We start from the raw sequence: 23,823 nt of genomic DNA, 5'->3' as shown, positions 1-23,823 counted from the left end.
GGAAGGGGTGCCCTTTTTAGAGATAAGGACGGTGAGCCCCAGAGGGAGAGTGACAAGTCAGGACCCAAGTCTGTGTCTTCTCTCCCCAAGCCTGGGACCCCTCCTCTGCCATTTGCTCCCAAATACATGACGCCCTCTACTGGGTTTCCTCAAGCCAAGGGAAATCCAGAGGAAAAGTCTCCTGAGAGCCAAGCTGGCACTAAGGCTGCAGGTTCACGAGGGAGGGGAATAGCAATCATGGTATGCAGGGCTAACTGATTACAAGCAACAGAAGGTTCCCGGGTTGCCCTGGGAAGTTGTCAGGCAGCTGACTGAATCAACAGCAGCTCAGAGCCTGCTCAGGCCACTTATCAGTCCCTGTGTCAGGCCTCCCTCTGCTCGGGACTCAAAGCCCTGGCACAGAGACGGGCAGGTGATCCTCCTCTGGCCAGGGTAAGGCCTTGATGGACAGTCCCCACTGGGCTGCATGTGATGGAGGAGGAGAATCCCCAAGAGAAAAAACTGGAACTGTTATTCTAGCAAGAGGAGTGGACTCGGGCTGCTCAAGTACCATAAGCGGATAAGCCAAGCCACCCAGACTCTGAATTTCTGGTTCCTGCCTGGCTTGGCCTCCCAAGGGCTGCTTTGGGCCTGGCCCAGTTGCTCAGATTCCCCACAGGGTAAAGACCACAGACTTGGAGAGCAAGGGCTCCTTGGAGGGGACTGAAACTGCACATTTTGTAGCTGGGGAACCCAAGGCCCATGGAGAGACAGTGACAGAGCCAAGATCCCTCCCACCCCAGCATGGGGCCAACACTGACTAGGGACCCTCAGGTCTCCACCAGGGAAGAGGCAGCCTGGCTGGGGGCAGGAGCTGTGAGCTGTGTGACCTGTGGCAGGCCACCAAGCTCTAAGCTCCTATCTCCCTGTGTATAAAATGAGGCTGCTTGTCAGGGTTATTGTAAGGATTAGGCAAATATGACATTTATTTGCTCATGTGAAAATACTTGGAATAGAAATAAAAACATATGTCCACGCAAAGATTTCTACGTGAAAGTTCATAGCAGCTTTATTCATAATTGCCAAAAACTGGACACGACCCAGATGCTCCATCAACTGGTGAATGAATAAAGAAACTGTGTGTCCACGTGACGGAATACTACTCAGCAGTAAAAGGGACAAACTATGGATACGCACAACGAAGTGGATGCTTCTCAAGAGCATTATGCTGAGTGGCAGAGCCAGACTCAAAAGGCTGCCTCTGTGTGATCTCATACACAGAGAGGTTCATTCTTCTATAAAGTCACTGCAAACACTGAATTTGTGAGTCTGAAACATTGCTCCTGGGAGAATACACACAGGGTTAGGTTCCTGCAAGCCTCTGGTCACATTTGCGTCAGCCAATCAATACATAACTTTGTTGTGTGTGTGTTTCTGTTTAAAGACACTTTATTTAATGCATATAGTTGAGTCATTAACATTGAACTCACGGCCAGAGGCACTGTAACTCATGTCTCTACGAAGCTTACCTAACACACGTATTTTTTCCATCAGGCACATCACAGCCTTCTCACACTGAGGAACGCTGGACAGCACTTCAGCACTACATTTGGGGCCATTTTAAACAGCAAAACCACCACCAAAAACAAACAAACAAACAAAAACAAATGCCCAAATGCAAAAATCGCAGCACTAAATAGCCTGCAAAGAGGACGCTTGTTTACAGTGGGAACTGAAGCAAAAAGCAGAGCCTTGCTTTCTTCAGTCTCAGCTGGGAATGGGTGTCAGATGAATTAAATTTTTCACCCCTCTGCGTGTGTCTACAAATGACCACGAAAGCACCGTGAGAGTTGATTTGGGGGTTACAAATAAATTTTAGCAAGTAGGTGAGTTCTCAAATATGGAATCTGCAAATACTGAGGACTGACTGTATATGAAAAAAATCTAACCTGCAGTGACAGAAAGTAGGTCAGTGGTTGTCTGGTGGGGGGAGGCACAGAGACTGGCCAGGAAGGACCATGGGGCACCTTCTGGGTGATGATAATGTTCTGTATTTTAATTGTTATGGGGGTTACACAGGGCAATGCATTTGTAAAACTCATTGAAATATACACTTAAAATGGGTGCATTTTATTGTTTGTAAATTTTACCTCAATGGAGTTGAGTTTATAAAAACGACTTACCAAAAATGATATCTGATCATTCTTCCATTCCTCTTGGGATCTTGGGGCCAGCCCCCTTGGAAGGGTCAGCACAGAATAAAGGAAGAGGCAGGGATGCTGACTTGGGCTCCATTTGGAAGCTCTTTGCACCGCCCCCCCCAAACCTCACCCCTGTGAGACAGCATGTATGATGCAGACCTTCAGCTTCTCCCACCCAGACATTCTCATTCCCACTGTGTCAATCAGAACTCTTTTGGTTGCTGGTGACAGAAATCCAACTCAAATCAGCTTAGACAAAAAAAAACAGAGTGGGGGGGGACATAGAAAACAAACTTATGGTTACCAAAGGGGAAACGGAGGAAAGGGATTAACAGATACACACTAATATATATAAAATAGATAAAAAACAAGGACAGCGCAGGGAACAATATTCAATATCTTGTAACAACCTGTAGGAAAAGAATCTGGAAAAGAAGATATGTATCTATATATACACATATAGATGTATATTATATATATATATATATATATATATATATATAAAACTGAATCACTTTGCTGTACACCTGAAACACTGTAAATCAAATATACTTCCATAAAAAAAAAGACTTATACACAAATTTTCATAGCAGCTTTATTTGAAGTAGCCAAAAACTGGAAACAACAGGTGAATAGTATATCCACACTATGAAATATTACTTAGCAATAAAATGGAATAAACTATTGATACATGTAACAACATGGATAAATCTCAAAATAATTATGCTGCATGAAAGAAGCCAGACATACTGTATGATTCTATTTATATGAAGTTCTAGAAAATGTAAACTAATCTATAATGAGGAAAAGTAGATCAGTGATCGCTTGGTGGTGAAGAGAAGGACAGGAGAAAAGAATTCCAAATAATCCTGAGAAAACTTTGGGGATGATGATTTGGGGTGTTCATTTATTATGATGATGATTTCGTGGGTGTATACATGTTAAAATCGGTCAAATTGCACACTTTAAATATGTACTTTATTGAGTGTCAACATTACCTCAATAAAACTGTTTTAAAAATTGAAAAAAAAAGTGGGGGTGTTATTTGTTCATGTCATTGGAAAGAGCAGGAAAGCTCTACCATCAGACATGACTAGATCTAGGGATCAAGTATGGTCACCAGGCCAAGACTGATCTCCCTCTCTTGACTCTATTTCTCTGTGTCAGCTTCACTCTGGGGCCATGGGCAGGAAGGTGGTCACCAGTAGACTCAGAACACCAAGGAGAGGCAGCATCTCTGTTATCAGCAAACATTCAGGAACAGATGTCCTTTGCCCAACCCTCCACAGCCAAGGGGACGGAACATGCTGACTGGTCAGGCCTGGGTTCTGTTCCTACTCCCCTTGAAGAACATGGACTGAGGGTGGGGGAGATTGCTCCCCAAAAGATAACTCAGGTGCTGTTTCCAGAAGATGGGGGAAGAGACGGGGACCAGGCAGAGACAGTAGGTACCCAACACCCAATTTGCCTTGAGCCAGAGCTACTTTTCCTGGACATAACTAAGTCTTTTCCTGGCATCCCAAGAGCTCTGTCTCTCACTTCTGGTCTCAGGGAAATATCATACTTCTATCTTTCTGGCAGGACCATGATGATGGAACTTCTTGAGCACCAGTGAATTTTCTCTGACTCTTGCTATTTGAGGATCAGTTCTGCCCCTGCCTCCTTTAAGAAACTTCTTTGAGGACACACTGAATTTTTCTTCAATTTAACAAACATTTATTAAGTATCTGCTTAATTGGAAGCAAGATGAAAGAGATGGTCCCTGCCCTGTCTCTTCCTTTCTATTTTTTTTTTTTAAGATTTTTGATGTGGACCATTTTTAAAGTCTTCATTGAATTTGTTACAGTATTGCTTCTGTTTTATGTTTTGGTTTTTTGGCCCCAAGGCATGTGGGATCTTAGCTCCCCGACCAGGGATTGAACCCATACCCCCTGCATTGGAAGGCGAAGTCTTAACCACTGGACCACCAGGGAAGTCCCTCTTCCTTTCTATTCTTTACACTTATTTATTTTCTTGTGTTGTTGCATTGGCTAGGACTCCACTACAATGCCGATACTAGGCATCCTTGTCCAATTCCTGCTACTAATGTTTCATCATTAAGTATAACATTTGTCTTATATGTCTGGTAGATGCCCTTTATCAGGTTAAAGAAACTCCCTTTTATTTCTAGTTGCTAAGCAATTGTGATTTTAAAAATAATCATAAATTGATTTAAAATTTATCAAATGCTTTTTCTAGATCATATTTTCTGGAATCCAAAAGCTATACTACACTAAGCTCTAGGAGAGGGAAGGCAGGGGCTAAAGGAACATTTGAGTAGTTCCTTCAAGGATGTGAGAAACTGACCAGCCTCAATGAGGGGAATGGCATTGTGAGCTGCGGGGACAATCTCAGCAAGGATATGGGGGTGTAACCATGCCTTTAGAGAATGAGTACTAGTCTGAGTGGTTCTTTCATGTGAAACCCCCTCTCCTGGTTTGCAAACACCTGCCCACTGTGGGTCCAGGACACGCCTCAACCCCACAGGAACAGTAACTTGGGCATTCTACAGTGAAGTCGGCACTCACAGCAAAAATCAAGAGAACAGTCAAGATTAACCCATGGAAACTGCTTACATTGCCCATAAAAAACATAGATGGGTTTTATGTCTAAAACTCTATAAGAATTCTAGAGTGCTCCTGCTTGCCTGCCAGGCTGACTCCAACCTGCTTCTGGGAGTTTATTAAGCTTTATCCTTTAACATTTACACTCATTAATATATTTGTTAGTTGCTGGAAGGATTACCTGAGTTGTAGCTCAAGTCAGCCAGAAGTTAGATCATGCAGGATGTCACTGTGCCGTACACGCAGCAGAGACTGTATACCTTCTCCCAGAATGGCCAGCAAGGCTTCTGTGCCTCCTCTAAGTCAGGCTGAGGCTGGCCCTGACACCACTGAAAGTCTGCCCCTCCCCAATCTGCAGGCACATGACCAGAGAGTGACAGGGGTCTTCCCAAGCCTGACTTCCCTGGCCATGCTGACCCCAGGCCAGACCTTTCTCTCCACCTTTGCATGTGGCCAACACCACCAGGAAAGGGGACCCATTCACCATGACGCCACACACCTGGAAACTGGGCTTCTGGCCTTGACCATGATTGTCCTTACTTTATTGCCACCGATTTCTCAGCTCATCTCCTCCTCGCCGGACTTGCTCCAGTCACACTGGTTCCATCTTCTTTCTCAAACACCCAAAGCTCATTTCTGCCTCAGGACCTTTGCACTGCCTGTTCCCTTTGCCTAGAGTGCTTTTCTTTTTTTTTTTTCATTTAAATGCACCTCACTTTTATTTATTTTATTTTACTTATATTTTATAAATTTATTTTTATTTATTTTATTTTTGGCTGCGTTGGGTCTTCATTGCTGTGCTCGGGCTTTCTCTATTTCTCTAGTTGCGGCGAGCGGGCGCTACTCTTGGTTGAGGTGCGTGGGCTTCTCATTGTGGTGGCTTTTCTTGTCGTGGAGCACGGGCTCTAGGCTCTCGGGCTTCAGTAGTTGTGGTTCGCAGGCTCTAGAGCGCAGGCTCAGTAGTTGTGGCACATGGGCTTAGTTGCTCTGCGGCATGTGGGATCTTCCCAGATCAGGGCTCGAACCCGTGTCCCCTGCACTGGCAGGCAGATTCTTAACCACTGCACCACCAGGGAAGCCCTGGAGTGCTTTTCTTTGTCACCATTCAGGTTTCAGTTCACATGTTGCCTCCCCAGCCCTCTTCCTAAAGTAGCACTCCATCCTGCACCCCTGTCATGTAACCCTGTTTATTTTCTTCTGAGCAGTTATCACCATTTATCACCATATTAAGTATTTTCCTAGTTACTGTCCATCTCCCTGCCCATAAAGAAGATCCTGACTGTTCTGGTCACTTTGCAGCTACCCAGTGCCTGGCACACCGTAACCAATTAATAAATATTTGTTGACTGACTGTACGATGGAATCTATGGCTGGCCAATTCGGTTTTGGAGTGTCTTGGTCCCTCCTCCGCACATGACTAACTGGGGACCCTGCCTTACCTTGGGCCCCAGCACTCATAGCTTTCCTGGGATGCCCTCCCAGAACTCCAATCCCACCTCCAAGACTGGCCCCTGCCTCCACCCCAGCAGGCAGCTGAATTCCAGAGCCCCTCTGCCCACCTGTGTGCTCATCCTGCCCCAGGGTCAGGTTGAGGGTCGGATGGCAGCCTGGAGGGGTGGGCAGAGGCAGCTGCAGACTTCCCTGCTGACTTGAAGGCCTTGCATCTCCATCTCCTGCCTGCCTCTTCACCATGTGCGGGCCTCTGGGTGAGCGTCCCTCAGTGGCAACTCCCTCCCCATTCATCCCCATTAGCTGCTGTCCACACTGGGCTGGAGGGAGATCAATTACCAGTGCTGGTCACTGAACCGTGCTAATGAGGATGTACGCACACCCGGCTGGTGGTGCGCATGGGTGGGAGGGGCAGGGGAGGCAGAGGGGCGGAGAGCGGGCAAGGGAGGCTACTTACTAAGTGCTTGGTGGGGCAGGTCCCCTCTAGGGTCCCTGGAAGATGCTCCCTTGGGGCAGAGACCCCAGGAACCATGGTTTAGCTCAAGCTGTGTGTGGGAGCAGAAGAAACAGCCTGGCTGGGGATTCGGGACTCAGGGAGTAGGGTTGACACTGATGAGAAGAGGTGCATTCTCAGGCTTGGCCTGTTCGGGTGTCCCTGCTGCCCAGCCCTCTGAGCCTTTGCTCGGACCCTCCCCTCTACCAACAATGCCCTCCCTAAAAAAAAAAAAAAAAAAAGAATGACCTCCCTGTGTCTACCCCATATCCCAAGGGCCAGATGTCATCACCAGCAACGCTCCTGGACCACCTCTACCCTTACCCCCGACAGAAAAACCACTCCAGCCTCTTGGCTCCCAGCCCCTTTGGACCTCGCTCTGTGTAATTCTGACTCTACCAGATTGTACTGATCTGTTTGAAAAGACACTCAACCTCTCTCATAAGAGCAACGCAAAGGAAAACCACGAGAAGAGATGGTTTTCTTCTATCAGATTGGCAAAGATAGAAAGGGTGGATAAAGGCAGTGCTAGCCCTTGCTGCCAGAGCAGGAGGGGCAGGTGCCACCTTAGTAACCGAGTTTGACCTCTTCAGAGGGTAATTTGACAATAGCTATGTAAATTCAAAATGTACCTGCCCTTTGACCTAGCCATTCACTTCCAAGCATTCATCGTCTGAGATACAAGTGCCCAAAGATAAAAGTACCAGAGTGCTCACTGCCTGGAAATGTCCTCCATGTCCATCAGGAGGGTGGTGAGAGTCACTCAGGCCACATCACACAATGGGCATCCCCAACCTCCTGCCCGTGGAGTGAGATAAGCAGAGCACCCATCTCCAAGCTATTGCGGGGAGTCAATCAGTTAATATAAATAAAGTGTTTAGAGGAGCGTCCAGCACAGAGTAAGTGTAAGTTCTTGCTATTATTATGGGTTTGCTGTTGTTGAAAAGCATTGGGTGGATCTGTACATACTGATACGTAATTATCTCCCAGAAATGCTGGTCAGTGAAAAATGCAGACAGAGGCCGCCAGTGGTGCAGGATGTGGATTGGGTTCTGGCTGGCTTTGTTTCTTGAGGAGATCTGCTTTTGAATGCATAGACCATCTCCACGGAAGTGGACAGGGCTGACAGCAGTGGCTGCCTCCGGGGAGGGGCAGGAGACCGGGAGACAGGGGCGAGAGGAAGATTTGCACGGAGACTTCCACGCAGTTTGCAGTTTTTAACCACATGCCTGCACCATCTATTCAAACAAATAAATCACTCATAAAGACTGGTGATTCACCTGACTGCGTCTCCCACCAGACCATGAGCCCCCTGAGGGCAGACACTGTGTTGGAGCCACTGCAGAATTCCCAGCCTGGCACACAAAGGTACCTGGCAAATGTTGGCTGATGGGTGAGCTAGCTGGAATTCCATGTGGCCCCTCTGCTGGGACTCCCCCCGCAAGGCATGATTCCCAGGAGATGCCCACAGATTAGGGATGGGGCATGCTGGAGCAGCCTGGGGAGCATTTGGCCTCAGTGGGAGGCAGACCTGGAAAGCTAATTCCCAGAGGATCATTCCTGGAAGCAGGACCCAGGTGTCCAGGTGCATCCAGGCCTCCAGGAGCCTAAGACAACAGCCTCGATCAAGGGCAGGACCCTCTCTCAGGCCACAGCGCAGGCCCCTCTGTATGCAGGAGGCTGATGTCCCCATCTATCTGCATGGCTGCACGAGGGACCAGGGAGGCATTACCGTGGCAACAGCCTTCACAGTGCCAAAGGGCTAATTGTGTGGCTTTCACACCTCTGATGGGCTGAGTTCCAGGCCCCAGATCTGTGGTAATGCAGCCTATCAGGCCGGTGCCTGGGCTGAGGAGCACAAATGATGCCCCTCGGCACAGGAAGGGACCTGCTGGGGCCACCTCTGCCATCAGCCCCGACTTGGGGCCACCCTCCCTTGTAGCCCTCGTCCTGTGCAGTGAACAGTGGCTGCTCCAGCTGGAACCCCAGGAGAGGAGGCCCGGCTGTGTCTCTCACCAGAGCCTTGTGGCGGAAAGAGCCCCAAAGTGGGAAGAGCTTGACTGTCCACTCTCCATGGACAGTCAAGGAAAGGGATGGAGAGGCAAAACATGGCTTATCCCCACAGGGAACACCCCCGAAGTGGAGAAATGAAGCAGCTTTACATGCACAAATGTGACTCTGTCTTCAAAACACATCACGGGTGTGTGTGTGGGGAGCGGCGGGCGGAAAGCTAGCCCAGCAAGATGCGGACAGTATCCCGCCACTTAACACACATACACACGACGCTGAACACTGTCTCTGAGTGCATAATACGAGGAGGAAATTTTTTAAATGTAAGTGGTCCAGAGGGATCTATAGCTCACAGCTTCAATGTCACTGGGAGAGGAGAGGGGAATAGAATAGGGCAGTAAGGGGACCTTAGAGTCATCCATTTTTTAAGTAGATTGGGTTCCTATTTTTACCTGTGCTACCAAAATGATTTAAAGTTAATATAAAAAGTCATTGCTCCATCTTGCTGTCTCATCAAGGCTCCCTCTGATCACCCCATTTAGTGCCGAGGCCTGACCTAGCCCCTACACTCCCAAGGCCCCTTGCTCACTCATATTTCCACAGCAGTGAGGCTCACCGTGCCTGGTCTTCTCCCTTCCTGGGGTGGGGGGGGGCGGCCATACCAGCTTGTGTGTGAGGCCAATCCGGCCCACTGCCTGTTTTTACACAGCTCCAGAGCTATATATAAAAGAATCATTTTATGTTTTTTAATTGTTGAAAATCAAAAGAGGGATAGTATTTTGTGACACATGAAAATTATATGAAATTCAAATTTCAGTGTCCAGATAATGTTATTTGAACATGGCCAAGCCCATTCGTTTGTCTTGTCAAGAGCTGCTTTCTGCTATAAAGGCAGCGTTGAGCGGTTGTGTGACCTGAAAGCCTAAAATATTTACGATTTGGCCCTTTGCAGACAAAGGTTGCCAGCCCTGATCTGGACCGTGAACACCACAAGGGTGGGGGTCTCGTCTTGCTCCCTTATGTATCCCGAGTGCCCACCACAGTGTCTGCCACACAGTTCGGTGCTCAGTAAAGCTGGCTGAATGAGCGAATGGAGGTGTATGTGCTGGAGCATGTCGCTTCAACCTCCTAGAGAAAGTGACCTCCTTCCCAGCTATGTCTGGCAGACATCACCGCCTTCAGGGATGGGAAGGTGGGCTCAGGTCTCCCTGAGCACTGCACTGGGAGAGGCATCTGTGGGGCAGGCAGTGTCATTTGCTCTAAGTCCTCGGAGAATAAAGCAGAGGGTGGCAAGGTCTGGATTTGGTACCAACAGGGTGGGCCCCCAGGTCTCTAGAAGGTGGCATGTCTTTGCTTAGCCACGCGGACCTCCCTCCAACGACCCACAGCCCCTCTCTGTCCACCGCTGACTCTGCTGCCTGCGTGGGCTGCGCTTTGGTGCCCTCTGGTGGCCACCACGAGTGTCTCTTTCCAAGGCATGCGCCAGCCACCCTCTGGAAGTGAACCCTGGCCCCGGACTCCATAGCCCATCTGACCTCCTCATCCAGAGATCTAAGGGCTCAATGGTCCAGCTCAATCTGTCCCTTCCAGTTCTTCCCCCGCTCTCCCCCCACGCACAAGGTAGCCTGATGTCAGAAGACGCTCTCCTGCCAAGATGATAGGGGAGCTGCTGGCAGCCTCTCCTCTGGTTAGACTAGGTAGGCCCATGGCTCCTGAGGGTCTCCCAGGCTGCAAGACAATGCCCACCCCTGTCACCTCCAGTGTCCCTGACAGAGGGTGGGAGGGTGACCTTGGTCCCCATGTCCCAGGGATCCTAGTGTGATGGGCAGTGGGTAGCTTATAAGCTTCCTTGTGTTTTCTACACATCCGGAGAGGTCCCATCTGGGTAAGGGCTCCTCAGTCCAAGGAAAAGAACTGCTCCAAGTTCTACTTTGGGGACAGGAGATTTGTCTCTCACCAGCATGAAATGACACGTGCAGTGATCATCGTGTGCTCGTCGCCGCATACACATTGCACCACTACCAACTGTTCCACCAGCCTCTACCAGGAAACCGTGGGCTCTGGGAGGGAAAGGGCAAGTCTGAGCTGCCTCAGCAACCCCAGCCTCCAGCCAGGGCCTACCTGAGTGGATGGAGGGATGGATGTCCTGTAGCAGAACTGAGCTTTGGAGAACTCTGCGTCCGCAGCCAAGGTCACGACCACTCCTTCATCATTCCCGTGCATCTCATTAGTCCTATTTCCAAATATATCCTGGTTCCACCACTTCCCTCTGTCCGTGCCCTCTGCCCCTCCCTCACTCCCACCCCTCCAGCACCCCAGCCTCCCTTATGTCAAGCCCACCCAGCTTCAGGGCCTCTAGGGCAGCTGGTACCAAAACCTGAAATACTGTTCCCCTGGAGCTTCCCAGATATGGGACTCCTTCCACCACCCCAGCAAGGGGTCCCTTCTCCCAGGCATTCCAGCCATCACTGTCTAGCCCATCACTCTTCTTTTCTTCATAGCTTATATTACTAACAAAAATGCTTATTTGCCTACTTGTCTCCCCCACGAGAATGCAGCACGAGGGCCGGGACTTTGCCCTTCTCTCTCCTCTACATCCCCAGCACCCGTGTGGAAGCTCAACTCATGCTTGGGGAACGATCCCTTGCTGTCCCTTACTGGTTTGCACTTCAAGTGTGCAGGTGTCACCCGAATGCGTCAGAAAGGCAGGATGGGTCTGGTGCAGAACTCCGGCGAGAAGGCTCAGATCTGGGTGCCTCCTCCAGCTGTGTGGTGGGCAACTCGCTCCCCTCTCTGAGCCGTTTCTTCATCAGGAAAAGAGTCTCCACCTCACAAGGGGATTGTGAGGTTTGAGGGGGAAAATGAAAAGTAAAAGCTTGTGAAATTAAAAAATGCAAGACGTGCACAATATCGTGAGCTGCATTTATTGTAGTGCACTGGCACCTGTGAGGGACCGCAGGACACTGTCCAGCCTGTGTCTGGGAGCTACCATGCTGGGTGCATACCCCACACCCTCCACTCCTGGCAGCAGCTCCCACCACCCCTGAATGGCAGAGCAGCCAGGACCCAGGTGGGTGATTATCCCAGAGGGAACTATAGTGACACAGGGGCCAAAGCTGGCCCCCTCCTCTTTTGTTGGGTTTGCAGCATTTTTTTTTTCATTAGTTGTCAACACCTTAAAAATAGGGATATTTCACATAAAAACCTGGATTTCTGGCTTCTCCAGATTTCTGACATTAGACCTGCATTCCCACTTTATAGCAATTAGCCACAACTAAATGACAGCCACCAACTTCAGATGGGGACCTGTGCTTTGCCAGTCCCCACCACTCTATTGTACCTCAAGGTCAGCTGCCATTATCAACTTGATGGTCCAAATATTTTTCGTCATAAAGCAATGTCTCTCTGTGTAGTCTTCAGGAACAGTAGGAAAGTCAGTTGCACTGCAAAGACCTCACAAGTCAAAGGCCTACTTCATTCATTTATACAACCTTAAGAGCATCTGAGTAGGAGCTCTGTGAACCAGCCCAAATCCCTCCTTTTATCCACAAAGGGCACCCTAGGGATGGGTGCAGCATTCACTCCACACACACCCCTTCGTGCAGCTAAGAGGCAGAGCTAAGAGCAGCAGGCTTCCCAAGTCTGAGCCAGTTGCTCCTTTTGAAGTTCTCAAATTCCCTGAACCCAAAGCACTGGTAAGCTGGGTGGACACACCAGGCACTTGGCTGTACCAGAGTGAGGTTGTGGACGAAGCAGCCAGACCCAGGCAAAGCTTGTCGGTGCGCCCTCTGGTGGTCATGAGGCAGCTCTGCAGGCCTCCATGAAGATTTTCGATTTGATTCCAAGTGAGCGAGCCCCTGCGTCAACCACCATGGGCCCCAAAGCAGGCTCCCCCCAACCCCATGTGTGCCAAGTTTTCAACTTCCAACTACTTCCTTCCCCAAACCTTCCTGATCTCCATTCCACCCCTCAGCCACTCTCCGGGGCACCCATCTCAGTCTCCAGTGTGGCTGGGCTCTTCCTAGGCTGTGTGGCCTCTTCAGGGCAGGGTCCAGCCTCCCCATTCTTCACATCCTGGTGCCTCGCCCCAGGCTTAGCCCACGGCAGCCTCGTGGTGTTTGCAGGGAAAAACCCTACAGCAGTGGGGAGGCCAACCCCAGCCTACAGGGTGAGCAGCACAGGCCAGGTGGGTCCCTCAGAGAACAGGAAGCACATGTCCCAGGAGACAATGTCCCAAGAGCTGCTGTGGCCAGATGGCCAATCTTCACAAGGAGCTGGGGATCTGGACTTTTATGTGAAATATACCAAGTTTTAAAGGTTGGCTCAAATGTATATACTACCCAGGCCAAGAAAACACATTGGCGGATGGCTCCAGGCCAGGGCCCAAGATGGAGAGCTCTGCTGAGAACCTGCAGCTGATAGAACCTTCAAGACGCCGGGCGGAAGCCAGTGGTTTTCAAGGTTTTGTTTATTTGAGTAGTCTGTAGCCATCGTCATGTTTGATCCTGAGAGGCAAGCAAGGGAGAGAAAATTCTTGGACCCATTTTAGAGTCTGAGACATTGAGGCTGAAGTGGGCTCCTGGCAGGGTCAAGGTCACAGCTAGTGGAGGGAGCTCTGAGATGCGTGAGGCTGTGTCCCACGCAACAGCAGGCCCCAAGCCCACCCCACTTGGCCTGCCCCCTCTTAGCTGTGCCCTTCCTAGTCCCCTGGAGAGCCAACCACCCAACAACAGCTGAGATGGCGGCTCCCTGTGCACACCGACTGGCCACACCCACCCTCCGTGCACACAGCTACAGGACAGGCAGCCCGGGCAGAGCCATGCAGCTCTCTCCATGGGTGCACAGCCCAGAGGCACGCAAGCCCTATGTGGGGTTCAGGTCCAAGCAGAAACACCTCCTGCAGCCTTGCCCATCACGGGCAGAGTTGGGGGGGGGGGTCCCTGGGTCAGCCAGGCGAGTGGCCATGGCCAGCGTGGCAGCCTCACCAGTTGGCCTTCACTGCCTTGATGTCACTCACGAGGTTCTGGGCCAGGCAGATACCAAAGATCTGTAAGACGGAGAGCAGGTGAGGGAGAGGCCACTGGCAGGGCAGGTTGTCCAGGGCAGAGTGAGGGCATGCAGGGCCACAGTGGTACCTGGAGGAGGGCGATGCCCACAAAGATCCCAGCCACGATGATCAGGTTGTCCTGCAGCCACTTTTCAAACTGGCCCACGCAGCCTTTGGTGTGGATGAAGCCCTGCTGCTCCAGCTCCTGGGGACAGATGGGCACCAGGCTCGGCTCAGCCCACCCACCACCACTGCAGGCCCCATCTCAGTCCAGCTTGCTAAGCTCAGCCCCGCCCAGGACCTTACACCTTAGTGCCTGCCGCCTGGAGCTCCACTGCAGGGCCTTCTCCTCATCGGGGTCTCAGCACAGATGCCTTCTCCTCCGAGAGGCCTTCCCTGACTGCCCTGCCCCAATCCCATCACTTCTCTGATTTTATTTTCTTCCAAGTGCTTAGCTGAAATTGTCACATTACTGTTCATATTTCTTTATCCATGTCTTACTGTTTTCTCCCTCTAGTGGAGTCCACTGCCTTGTGTTTGGCAGTACCAAGCCCCGCGTGCCTCCTAGGACTCAGCATCCCCTCCCCCGAATCCCTGAGGCCTTTTAGAGCCTATAGGGGACCCCCACCTTCCGATCCCAGTGCCCCCAGCTGCCCCCAGCCCTGTCCCCTCCCCTCTCACCAGTTTGAGCCGAACATCGTAGCCACACTGAGTGTTGAGGACATCTTCCTGAGAAGAAACAGGCCAGTGAGCAACTCAGTGGGGGGGCATCCATGGGGTCTCAGGGGAAGCAGATGGAACCATGGATTCCGCCACGTCCACCGCTCCTTAAGCTAGGCTGGCTGGGACTCGTGCACCTCTTTCCCTGATGCCAGGGCGCATGGCCACACCACCAGCTTGAACTGCTTCATTTTTAGGAACCCTGACAGCTCGAGTTTTGTAAGAATGGGAAGAAACCTGGCCCTCGTTGTCCCTGTGCACCGTGACTGGAGGGATGGCACTGCGAGAAGCTTCTGCTCTAAAGAAAGCCATAAAAGGGTCAGAACCCCCAACCCTGCCACCCCAGCATGGTGGCCCAAGAGGAGCAGTCCCTATCCAACAGGCCTCAGCGCTGCCCATGGACACAAACTCCCCAGCCCGCAGGGCTACTCCCATGTAAGCTGACCTCCCCCGACATCCACATCCACAGCCCCCAGAGCAGGGCGGGGCCGAGCCAGCCCGGGGATGGGCTCTTCCCAGACTGGGCCTGCGAACTGCGAGGCCCACCCCTCCTCACCAGGCCCCACTCACCACAGGGTCCCTGACGCAGCAGGAGAAGGGCACCCCGCAGCGTTCCCGGCTCGGGTTCACGTCAGTGCAGTTGAAGTAGATATTGAGGTTCCAGTCGTTGGGCCCTCGGGCTCCGCAGCAAGACCACTACGGGGTGGGAGAAGAACCCCAGGTGAGCCAGGCCCAGCCCAGGAGCCCCATCCTGTCTGGGGACAGGCCCAGGCTGCAGGAAGACAGGGCTGGGCTGGCCGGGAGGGGGCCTAGAGCAGCCAGGCAGGCGCTGGGCTGGCCGGGAGGGGGCCTAGAGCAGCCAGGCAGGCGGGTATCTCCCTCACAGACAGGCCAGGCCTGGGCCCAGGGCCACCAGAGCAGCTTGAGGCTCCTGCCTGGGTTGGTGGGGGCTGGGGGGAGTAGGAAGGGGCTCCTGAGCTTGTCCCCTAGCCCAAGAAAGGCTGAGAAAAGGAAGGGAGGGGGCAAGGATGGTGGCCCAAGGACTGTGGCTTCCTCCAGGCCACCTTGACGGGTTGGAGTTTCAACCAACCCTGTGGGGAAAGGCACCACTGAACCCCACATCTGTGACCCGTCTCCCCACACTTGCCCCAGCGATTTTTACAGAAGACCTTCTCCCTTCCTCTCTGCCGGGACAGGAGGGCAATCCTGCCACCCTCACAATGATCCCATTCCACTTCACAGATGCTGCTGTCAGCACCTGTATCACCATTACCCCTACCCAGCACATCGTGGGGCTGCAATGAAGCAGGGAGCTCATGATCTAGTGGGGAGACAGGAGCACACAGCCTTAACTCACTGACATGGCACAGGCTGCTAAAAAGGTGGCACTCAAGGGACCAGCTCAGCAGCAGACACAGGTACACCCCATGGGCTGGGCCAGGGGAGTGAGGCACGGCCATGTGGCTCTGCCTGCATGGGTCCCAGCACACAGCCTGGCCTCTGCCTGCCTCCTCTCACTCTGTCAGCACCCGCTGCTCCTGCTGGAGAGCACTTGCCCCTCTCTTCATCTCCCTGCTCCTTCTCCTCCCACAAGGCTGCCCCCAAGAGGCCTTCCCCTTCTCCGAGCTTCCCCATTTCAGCCCTTACCACAATTTATAATTCTACACACACACACACACACACACACACACACACGCTTGTTTGCTTTGCTCTTTTATCATCTGTCTCTTCCCCCAGACTACCATCCCCACAAACACAGGTCCCAGCTTTTTTCACCTCTGAATCCCCAGCCCCTAGCCCAGAGCCTGGCACACAATAGGTCCATAACAATTCTGTGTTGAATGAACAAATAAATCACATCCTAACCACCTGCCTCTCTGTTTACTTCTGCCCTGGGTTGAGAGCTCCTCAAAGCAGGCACCGGCTCTGGTTCACCTCTGGATCCCAGAGCAGTTCTTGGGGTGGATGGCACCAAAGCAGTGTGACTCTGAGAGTGTGTGACTACGCGTGTGAGTGGGTGAGAACATGCAGGCGGGAGGTGCCTAGGATTTCGTGAACTGTTCACTGACTGCTTCTTCACAGGGGTTAGGTTTGCAAGCTTGAGGGCAGAGCTTCTGGGGGGCGGGTCTCAAACTCGAATATGTTCAGAGGCCAAACAAATAATATAAATGAGGGAAGAGGGCCGACACGTATAATAAAATAGAGTGGTGGGGACGTGGCACAGTCCCTCTACCAGCAAAGGGGGCAGTGGCAATGTAGCGCCAGCCCATACTGTGGGCCCAGTTTAGTAGAAGAAATCTATATTTTTATGCCACGTTTCCTCCTTTAAGTGTTCTGTAAGCCTGGCCTAGGAGCTGCCAGTTTGGATCCTCTGGCCTCTGTTTCCCAATGCTGTGTCCATGCAGGGCTAGGCACATGGAGATCACCGGGGGCTGGCTTCCTCTCAGACAGGGGCCTTCCTAGCTTGCTTCCTTGGGGCCTGCCTGGCCTGGTGGGCGAGGGAACGGACCCAGCACACAGGGAACTTGCTCCCTCATTCATCTGCCCGGTAGGTGCCTCCTGCACGTGGTCAGAGCTGGATGCTGGACTTACGTATTCCTGAGCAAAGTCAATGAGGTTCTGGAGGTCAATGTCGTCCCGATAGGCCTTGACATTGTTGTTGATGAAGAGGTTGAGCTGGTCTCGAATCCAGTCCTTGAAGACGAAGGCCAGGATCCCTGTTGCCAGCTCCAGGAAGAAGATGAGGCCAAGGAACACGGAGAACTGGGGTTGGGGGCACACAGACAGTGGGGGTCAGAGATACAGGGTCTGGGGTTGCCACTGGGTGGGGCTCCAACCTCCTGCACCCCGACCCAAGACAGCCCAGAGTCCCCACCTTCTATCATGTTAGTATTGTTTTATGATGAAAAAAGATAGTGTTGTTCTTACCTACCCTGTTGTCTTTGAGAAACCACTCTCCACACACACATTCAGTTTCTGCGGCTCCGAAGGAGCCATCTCCACCTCGTTCCCCATTCCCATTCCCACATAGAGGACTGGGCATGCGTCAAGAGCCCATCAATCAGAGCGCTACCTCCCCTGGGACCACAGGGATTGGTCCAGAGGCGGCCAATCAGGACTAAGGAGATGCAATTGAAGGACTTTGGCAGAATGGTTGGGAAGGGAGAACCTCACTCAGCCTCCAGCAGGAGTTCCTGGGAGGGCAGCTTGAAGCCAGCACCCACCCATTCCTGGACATCTTTCCACCCCAAGGGGACTGGAGCCAACCCAGAGGGACAGAGCTGAGAAACAGAGCGACTAGGACAAGTGACACTGTGGTGGCTCCTGGATCCAAATGCGCTGGCAACTAACACGCCCCTGGGCTTTTCTTAGTGGCCCTTTTAGCTTAGGCCACTAGGTTTCGGTCCCTTACAACAGAAAGGATACTATAAATGTGGAGAAAACAAATCTGGTGATCACTGTTACAATAACATAATAATAAAACTACCATTATTAAGCATGAACTATGCAAGAAGTGGGTGGGAGGAGGTTGGGGTCCCCAGTGGGAGGGCACTCACAAACTTGAGCAGGAAGGTGTTCTCCCGGAGGGCCCCAATGCAGCCGGCAAAGCCCAGCACCGACATGATGCCTCCTACCACTACAAACAGCCACACGGGGTCAAGGCCTCCCAGATCTGTCAGCGCCGAGATGTTGGAGAGAACACCCTGTGAAGGGCGAGCAGAGGCAAATGGGGGGGGGCCGGCCCTCCCACCATCTTGACCCAGAGCAGCCCCACACCCTACCCCACCACCTTACCTTCTCACCCCAGGCCCAGAGACCAATGGCCAGGAACAGGGCTCCCAGCACCTGCAGGAGCAGCAGCAAAGAGCTGAGGGCTGGGGCACCAGCATCCTTTCCCACCCCCAGCAGAGCCCCCTCCCCCCTACTGCTCAGGGTCTTCAGGAAGCCAGGGTGAAAGAGAGAAAGAGGGGAAAGGGCTGTAAATGGGATCCAGGGTCCTTTCTTTTTTTTTTTTAACATCTTTATTGGAGTATAATTGCTTTACAATGGTGTGTTAGTTTCTGCTTTATAACAAAGTGAATCAGTTATACATATGTCCCCATATCTCTTCCCTCTTGCATCTCCCTCCCTCCCACCCTCCCTATCCCACCCCTCTAGGTGGTCACAAAGCACCGAGCTGATCTCCCTGTGCTATGCGGCTGCTTCCCACTAGCTATCTATTTTACGTTTGGTAGTGTATATATGTCCATGCCACTCTCTCACTTTGTCCCAGCTTACCCTTCCCCCTCCCCGTATCCTCAAGTCCATTCTCAGTAGGTCTGCATCTTTATTCACATCTTGCCCCTAGGTTCTTCTGACCATTTTTTTTTCTTTTTTTTTTTCTCTTTTTTTTTTCTTTTTTTTAGATTCCATATATATTTGTTAGCATACGGTATTTGTTTTTCTCTTTCTGACTTACTTCACTCTGTATGACAGTCTCTACGTCCATCCACCTCACTACAAATAACTCAGTTTTGTTCCTTTTATGGCTGAGTAATATTCCACTGTATATATGTGCCACATCTTCTTTATCCATTCATCTGTCGATGGACACTTAGGTTGCTTCCATGTCCTGGCTATTGTAAATAGAGCTGCAATGAACATTTTGGTACATGACTCTTTTTGAATTATGGTTTTCTCAGGGTATATGCCCAGTGGTGAGATTGCTGGGTCATATGGTAGTTCTATTTTTAGTTTTTTAAGGAACCTCCATACTGTTCTCCATAGTGGCTATATCAATTTACATTCAGGGTCCTTTCAATCTTCCCAAGAATGCATCTCAGTGTTTCTTCCCACAGGACACAGCTTGGAAGACTGAACCGTCCCCAGCCCTAAGACAGACAAAGGCAGGCCCCTTCTTGGAACTCAGAACTGGAGCAGAGGATGGCCAAAACAGTCCCATCAAGCGGCAGCAGCTGTTTCCTGAGCCTCTGTTCTCACCCCAGGCCTATGTTAGGGTTCCAGGCTCCTGGCATCCTCTCTGCCCCCTCCCAAGTCTGGTTCTCCTGCTGCCCTGCAACTCTGTGACTGCCACCTCACTCCCGTCCCACCCTTTCAACCTCTATCTAGCAGAGTACATGTTTGTAGTTCACAGCCAAAGACCCCTGAATGACAGGGAATCCCAATTCAGCCCCAGATCAGCAGAGGGGCACCAGCCTAGGCCTTCTAAACACCACCCACTATCCCACCTCATTTCCGTACAGGGAAGAGCCCTGGATATCGAGGGCAGCTGCCTGAACCCAGGCAGGACATCTCATCTCAGAGGGAGAGTGCTCCTCTGGCCCAAGCCCAAGGCCGTGACCTCATCTCTTCAGACCTCCCTCTCCCACCTGCTTTCTCTGCAGCCTCCTTGCCCTCAGCACAGAGCCTCAGTCAGCTCCACCCCTGACCTGCCACCTTTAGCACCTTCCCCTCTCCAACCCCAGGCTCCTCCCAATGCTGTACTCTTTTTCTAGAAATATTTTTCCTTCCCTCCCCCACACTGGATCTGGGATGTGACACCAAACATCACTTCTCCTGCCTCATCCCACTTGACCCGCCCATGGCCTTTAGGCGAATGATCACTACTTTCTCTTTCCCAAACCTCTCCATGGTTAACGCAATGCCATTCTTCCTCCTGCCCCTTCTCAGCCTCCCTCCTACAATGCTCTGCTTCACCTGCGCCATGCACATGGCTACCCCCCTCCACCACCAGGTTCCAACCTCAGCCTTCTACCCTTCTTCTTCTCACACTCATCTTTCACCCCATCATGACACTGGCATCTCCTGATCTCCACCCAAACCTCTCCCTGGCTCTAGAGCCCTTAGTCCACCTGCCTGCTGCAAACGCCTCCATGTCCCAGGATCCATTCCATGCACCAGAAATACATCAGGGAATAGGACACATGAGCTCTCAGCCCTCATGGAGTTTACACTCCAGTGGGGGAAATCCACAGTGAGCAAACAAGGTAATTTCAGATACCAACAGAGCCTTTAAAGGAAATCAAACAGGGTGATGAAATGGGGAGTTACTAGGGTAGTGGGGGCATGTTTCAGTTAGGGAGCATGGTGACATTTTAGCTGAGGTTTGAATGATGAAAAGGTGCATTGAAGAGAAGAGAATCCAGGCGCAAGTACTGGCAAAGGCCCAGAGGTAAGATCATGTTTGGCGGTGCAAGGGACAAACTGAAGGGCAGCAAGACCAGACAGCACAGGGTGCTGTGGGCCACGGGGAGGAGTCTGGACTGTACTCTAGTGAGAAAAAACTGGAAGGTTCTGAGCAGGGTAACATAAGGGTCTGCTTTCCATTAAAATAAAAAAATCTCTGGGCCTGTTTCACAGGTACCTCCTTCAGGTCACCTTGACCCAAAACCAAACCCCCAAGTGGCCCAGTCCTGTCAGTTCAGCCTCATAACTTCCCCTGGAGCCTTCCTCACCTTTCCCACCTGCCACCACCCCAACTGGAGGGCCCTAGCCCTCCTCCCTAGTCTCCCTACCTCCAAACTCTGCTCCTCACTCACCCTCCCCGTGTCAGCCAGGCAGATCTGCCTCCAAAACAGAAGCTAGAACATACCCGTCACCCAGCACTGAAGCCTTCAGTGCTACCCTCTGCCCTCAACATAAAACTCAAACTCTCTGCCCCAGCCCTGGGGCCTTTCACACTCGGGTTCCCCACCCTGGGGGACCCTGGAACAAGCCTGGGTCTCTCATGCCTCTCGCCCCTTGACATCTGGGGGCTCCCTCTGCTTAATGCTCTGCCTCACCTCCATCTACTGCCCACTGAGCTGTCACCTTGGCTCTGCACTTACTGGCTGTGTGACTCTGGGTTAAATGATTTAACCTCTCTGTGCCTGTTACTTCACCTGTAAAATGTAGATAATAAAGTAGCTGCAAGAATACAGTAAGTTATAATTCATTTAATCTGCGTAACAGTCCTGAGGGGCAGGCTTCATTATCACCCACTCGCTGCCAGGGAAGCTGAGGCCCAGAGAGAAGTGACTTGCCCACTGTCTCACAGCTAGGCCTGCTTCGCCCAGAGCCTCAGACTTCCCTGACTAGCGCTCTCTACACATGGCTCACACCCTCGAGGCTGGGCACTGCTGAGGCCAAAGGGCACCCACATTGCATGAGCAGCATGTGGGTAGAGGGCAGTGCCACTGAGCCCTGCTAAACAAAACTGAATGGGCCTGGCATTCTGACCCAAGACGTCAGAAGCAGAGACTGCAGAAGCAGCAAGTAGCCTTGGAGATATGGGATGGGGAGGGAGAAGGGAAAGATGACTTGGCAGGGCCCAGGGCTACAGATGCCACCCTGGGAGGGTCACCAGCAGCTCCCTTCTCCAGGCAGGGGCAGCCCCACCCTGGAGCCTTGGTTTGGTCAGCTGTGGATGTTGAATTCTGTTCCCCAGGGCCAGCTCTCCTGGCCTCTCATCAGGAAATATCCCCTGTCCCCGGCCGAGAACTAGGGCGATTGGCCCTCCCTGCCCGCAAGCCTCTTTGGGGTGGGGGTGGGGGCTTCGACCTTTGACCTACCCCTCCCCCTTTGTAGGAGCTTAAGGCGAGGCAGCAGGCCCAGGTAATGGAGGGGTAAAGGGGCAGGAGACGGGATCCCATCCTTCGAGGAGGCTCTCCTCCCTACGGATAAAACCAGGGTTGGGGCTCCGCGCACCCCCGACACCCCAGGGTAGCAAGGGGGCTGGGAGGGAGAGGGGGCGCCCGCACTAAGCGTGCCGTGGGGTCTTCACGGAAACACCTCCCATTTCTCCGCCGGGCCTCGGGAAGACCCCGGAAGACTACCCTCTCCCCCACTACCGTAGTGGCTGGGACCCGTCCCCTGCAATCCGGGCCTCTTCGTAGTTCCCTCGGGTGGTCCTGGGGGTGGGCGTGGAAGTGCGAGTGGGAGGAAGGAGTGGGGGGACGGTCCCAAACCCTTGTGGCAGAGAGTGTCTCCCCCTAGTAGGGGACTGAGGCTCCTTCTCCCGCCATCCCCAGCACAGGGCCCAGAACCCACCCCGCGCTCACCCAGAAGACGATGTTGAAGCCAAACAGGAAGTATTTCCCGCAGCAGCCGACCTCGGGTTCCTGGAAGTGCTGGTGCTTGCCAGGCATGGTGAGCGGCCGCCCGCCGGCCCGGGAACCGGAGCCGGGGGCTGGGCCCAGCCCTCTGCGGGCCGCCCAGGGCTGGAGCCACCCGGGGCCTAGCCCGGCGGCTGCGGCTTCATGGCCGCGGCCACCCAGAGCGCCCGTCGGGCCCCGTCCGCCCCCCAGGGTCCGCCCCGCAGGGACCGCCCTCGGCTCCCGGACCGCCCCCTGCTTGGTCCCCCTCAGAGCCCCACCTCTAGGCCTGACTCCGCCCCCTCCATAGGCTCCGCCCCCAGCCTTACTCCCCTTTGGAGCCCAGTCTCTGGGCTTGGCTCCGCCCCCTCCCGACTGTCCCCCTCCGGACCCCGCCCCCATACAGGCCCCACCCCAGGCCCCTCCCCACAGCCCGACTCAGCCCCCCTCGGAGCCCAGCGTCTAGGCCTGACTCCTCCTTATGCGCTGGCCGCTGCAGCGTCCTTCAGACCAACCTGAGATGCTGAGGGCGCCGCAAGTCGCAGACACAAAAGACCCCTAGTTCCCCCCACACCGCAAAGCTCAGGACCAGCGCCACCCCAATCCCCGGCCTTGCCGTCTGTTCCCATCCCTGGAGAGGAGTAACTACTGAGCTGGTGAGCGAGAGGAGGATGGTTATATGGATGGTGTTTTTAGCACACATGCAGGACGTTTTATTACAGTGGAGCCCAATCAGAAGCTCTTTTTGGGTGCTGGGATGAATTGGGAGATTGGGATTGACATATATATACTTGATACTATGTATAAAATAGATAACTAATGAGAACCCACTGTATTGCTCAGGGAACTCTACTCAATGCTCTGTGGTGACCTAAATGGGAAGGAAATCCAAAAAAGAGGGATATTTGTATACGTATAGCTGATTCACTTTGCTGTACAGTAGAAACTAACACAACATTGTAAAGCAACTATACTCCAGTAAAAATAAATTTTTTAAAAAAGCGCTTCTCACTGGACGGAAATTCTTTTTTTTTAATTTACTTTATGGCTGCATTGGGTCTTCGTTGCTGTGCGCGGGCTTTCTCTAGTTGCCGTGCGTGGGGCTTCTCATCAGGCTGGCTTTTCTTGTTGCAGAACGGGCTTCAGTAGTTGTGGCTCACCAACTCTAGAGTGCAGGCTCAGTAGTCGTGGCTTTCGGGCTTAGCTGCTCCGAGGTATGTGGGATCTTCCCGGACCAGGGCTCGAATCC

At 52.5% G+C, this 23,823-nt stretch overlaps 1 protein-coding gene across 3 annotated transcripts; it reads right to left on the bottom strand.

Moving 5' to 3' along the window:
• Positions 1-11,636: 11,636 nt before the first annotated feature.
• TSPAN17 (tetraspanin 17) lies at positions 11,637-22,792 on the bottom strand. 3 transcript variants are annotated; one of them, XR_005019434.1, is made up of 9 exons: positions 22,542-22,792; positions 18,298-18,348; positions 18,060-18,206; positions 17,095-17,265; positions 15,073-15,198; positions 14,464-14,507; positions 13,871-13,987; positions 13,721-13,782; positions 11,637-13,240 (listed from the first exon to the last, which is right to left on the bottom strand). XR_005019434.1 is itself a non-coding variant. In XM_036848534.1 (9 exons), the coding sequence occupies exons 1-9, from the start codon at positions 22,626-22,628 to the stop codon at positions 13,204-13,206; spliced, it is 846 nt and encodes a 281-aa protein (XP_036704429.1). In that variant the 5' UTR covers positions 22,629-22,792; the 3' UTR covers positions 11,637-13,203. The 3 variants fall into 3 exon arrangements, 2 of the variants coding, with proteins under 2 accessions (XP_036704429.1, XP_036704430.1); XM_036848534.1 differs by having other exon boundaries at positions 14,464-14,511; XM_036848535.1 differs by having other exon boundaries at positions 13,186-13,782.
• Between the last annotated feature and the right edge of the window lie 1,031 nt (positions 22,793-23,823).

Source organism: Balaenoptera musculus, chromosome 3 (assembly GCF_009873245.2).
Source record: "Balaenoptera musculus isolate JJ_BM4_2016_0621 chromosome 3, mBalMus1.pri.v3, whole genome shotgun sequence".
NCBI lineage: Eukaryota > Metazoa > Chordata > Mammalia > Artiodactyla > Balaenopteridae > Balaenoptera > Balaenoptera musculus.
This window is presented reverse-complemented; position numbering and strand designations above follow the sequence as displayed.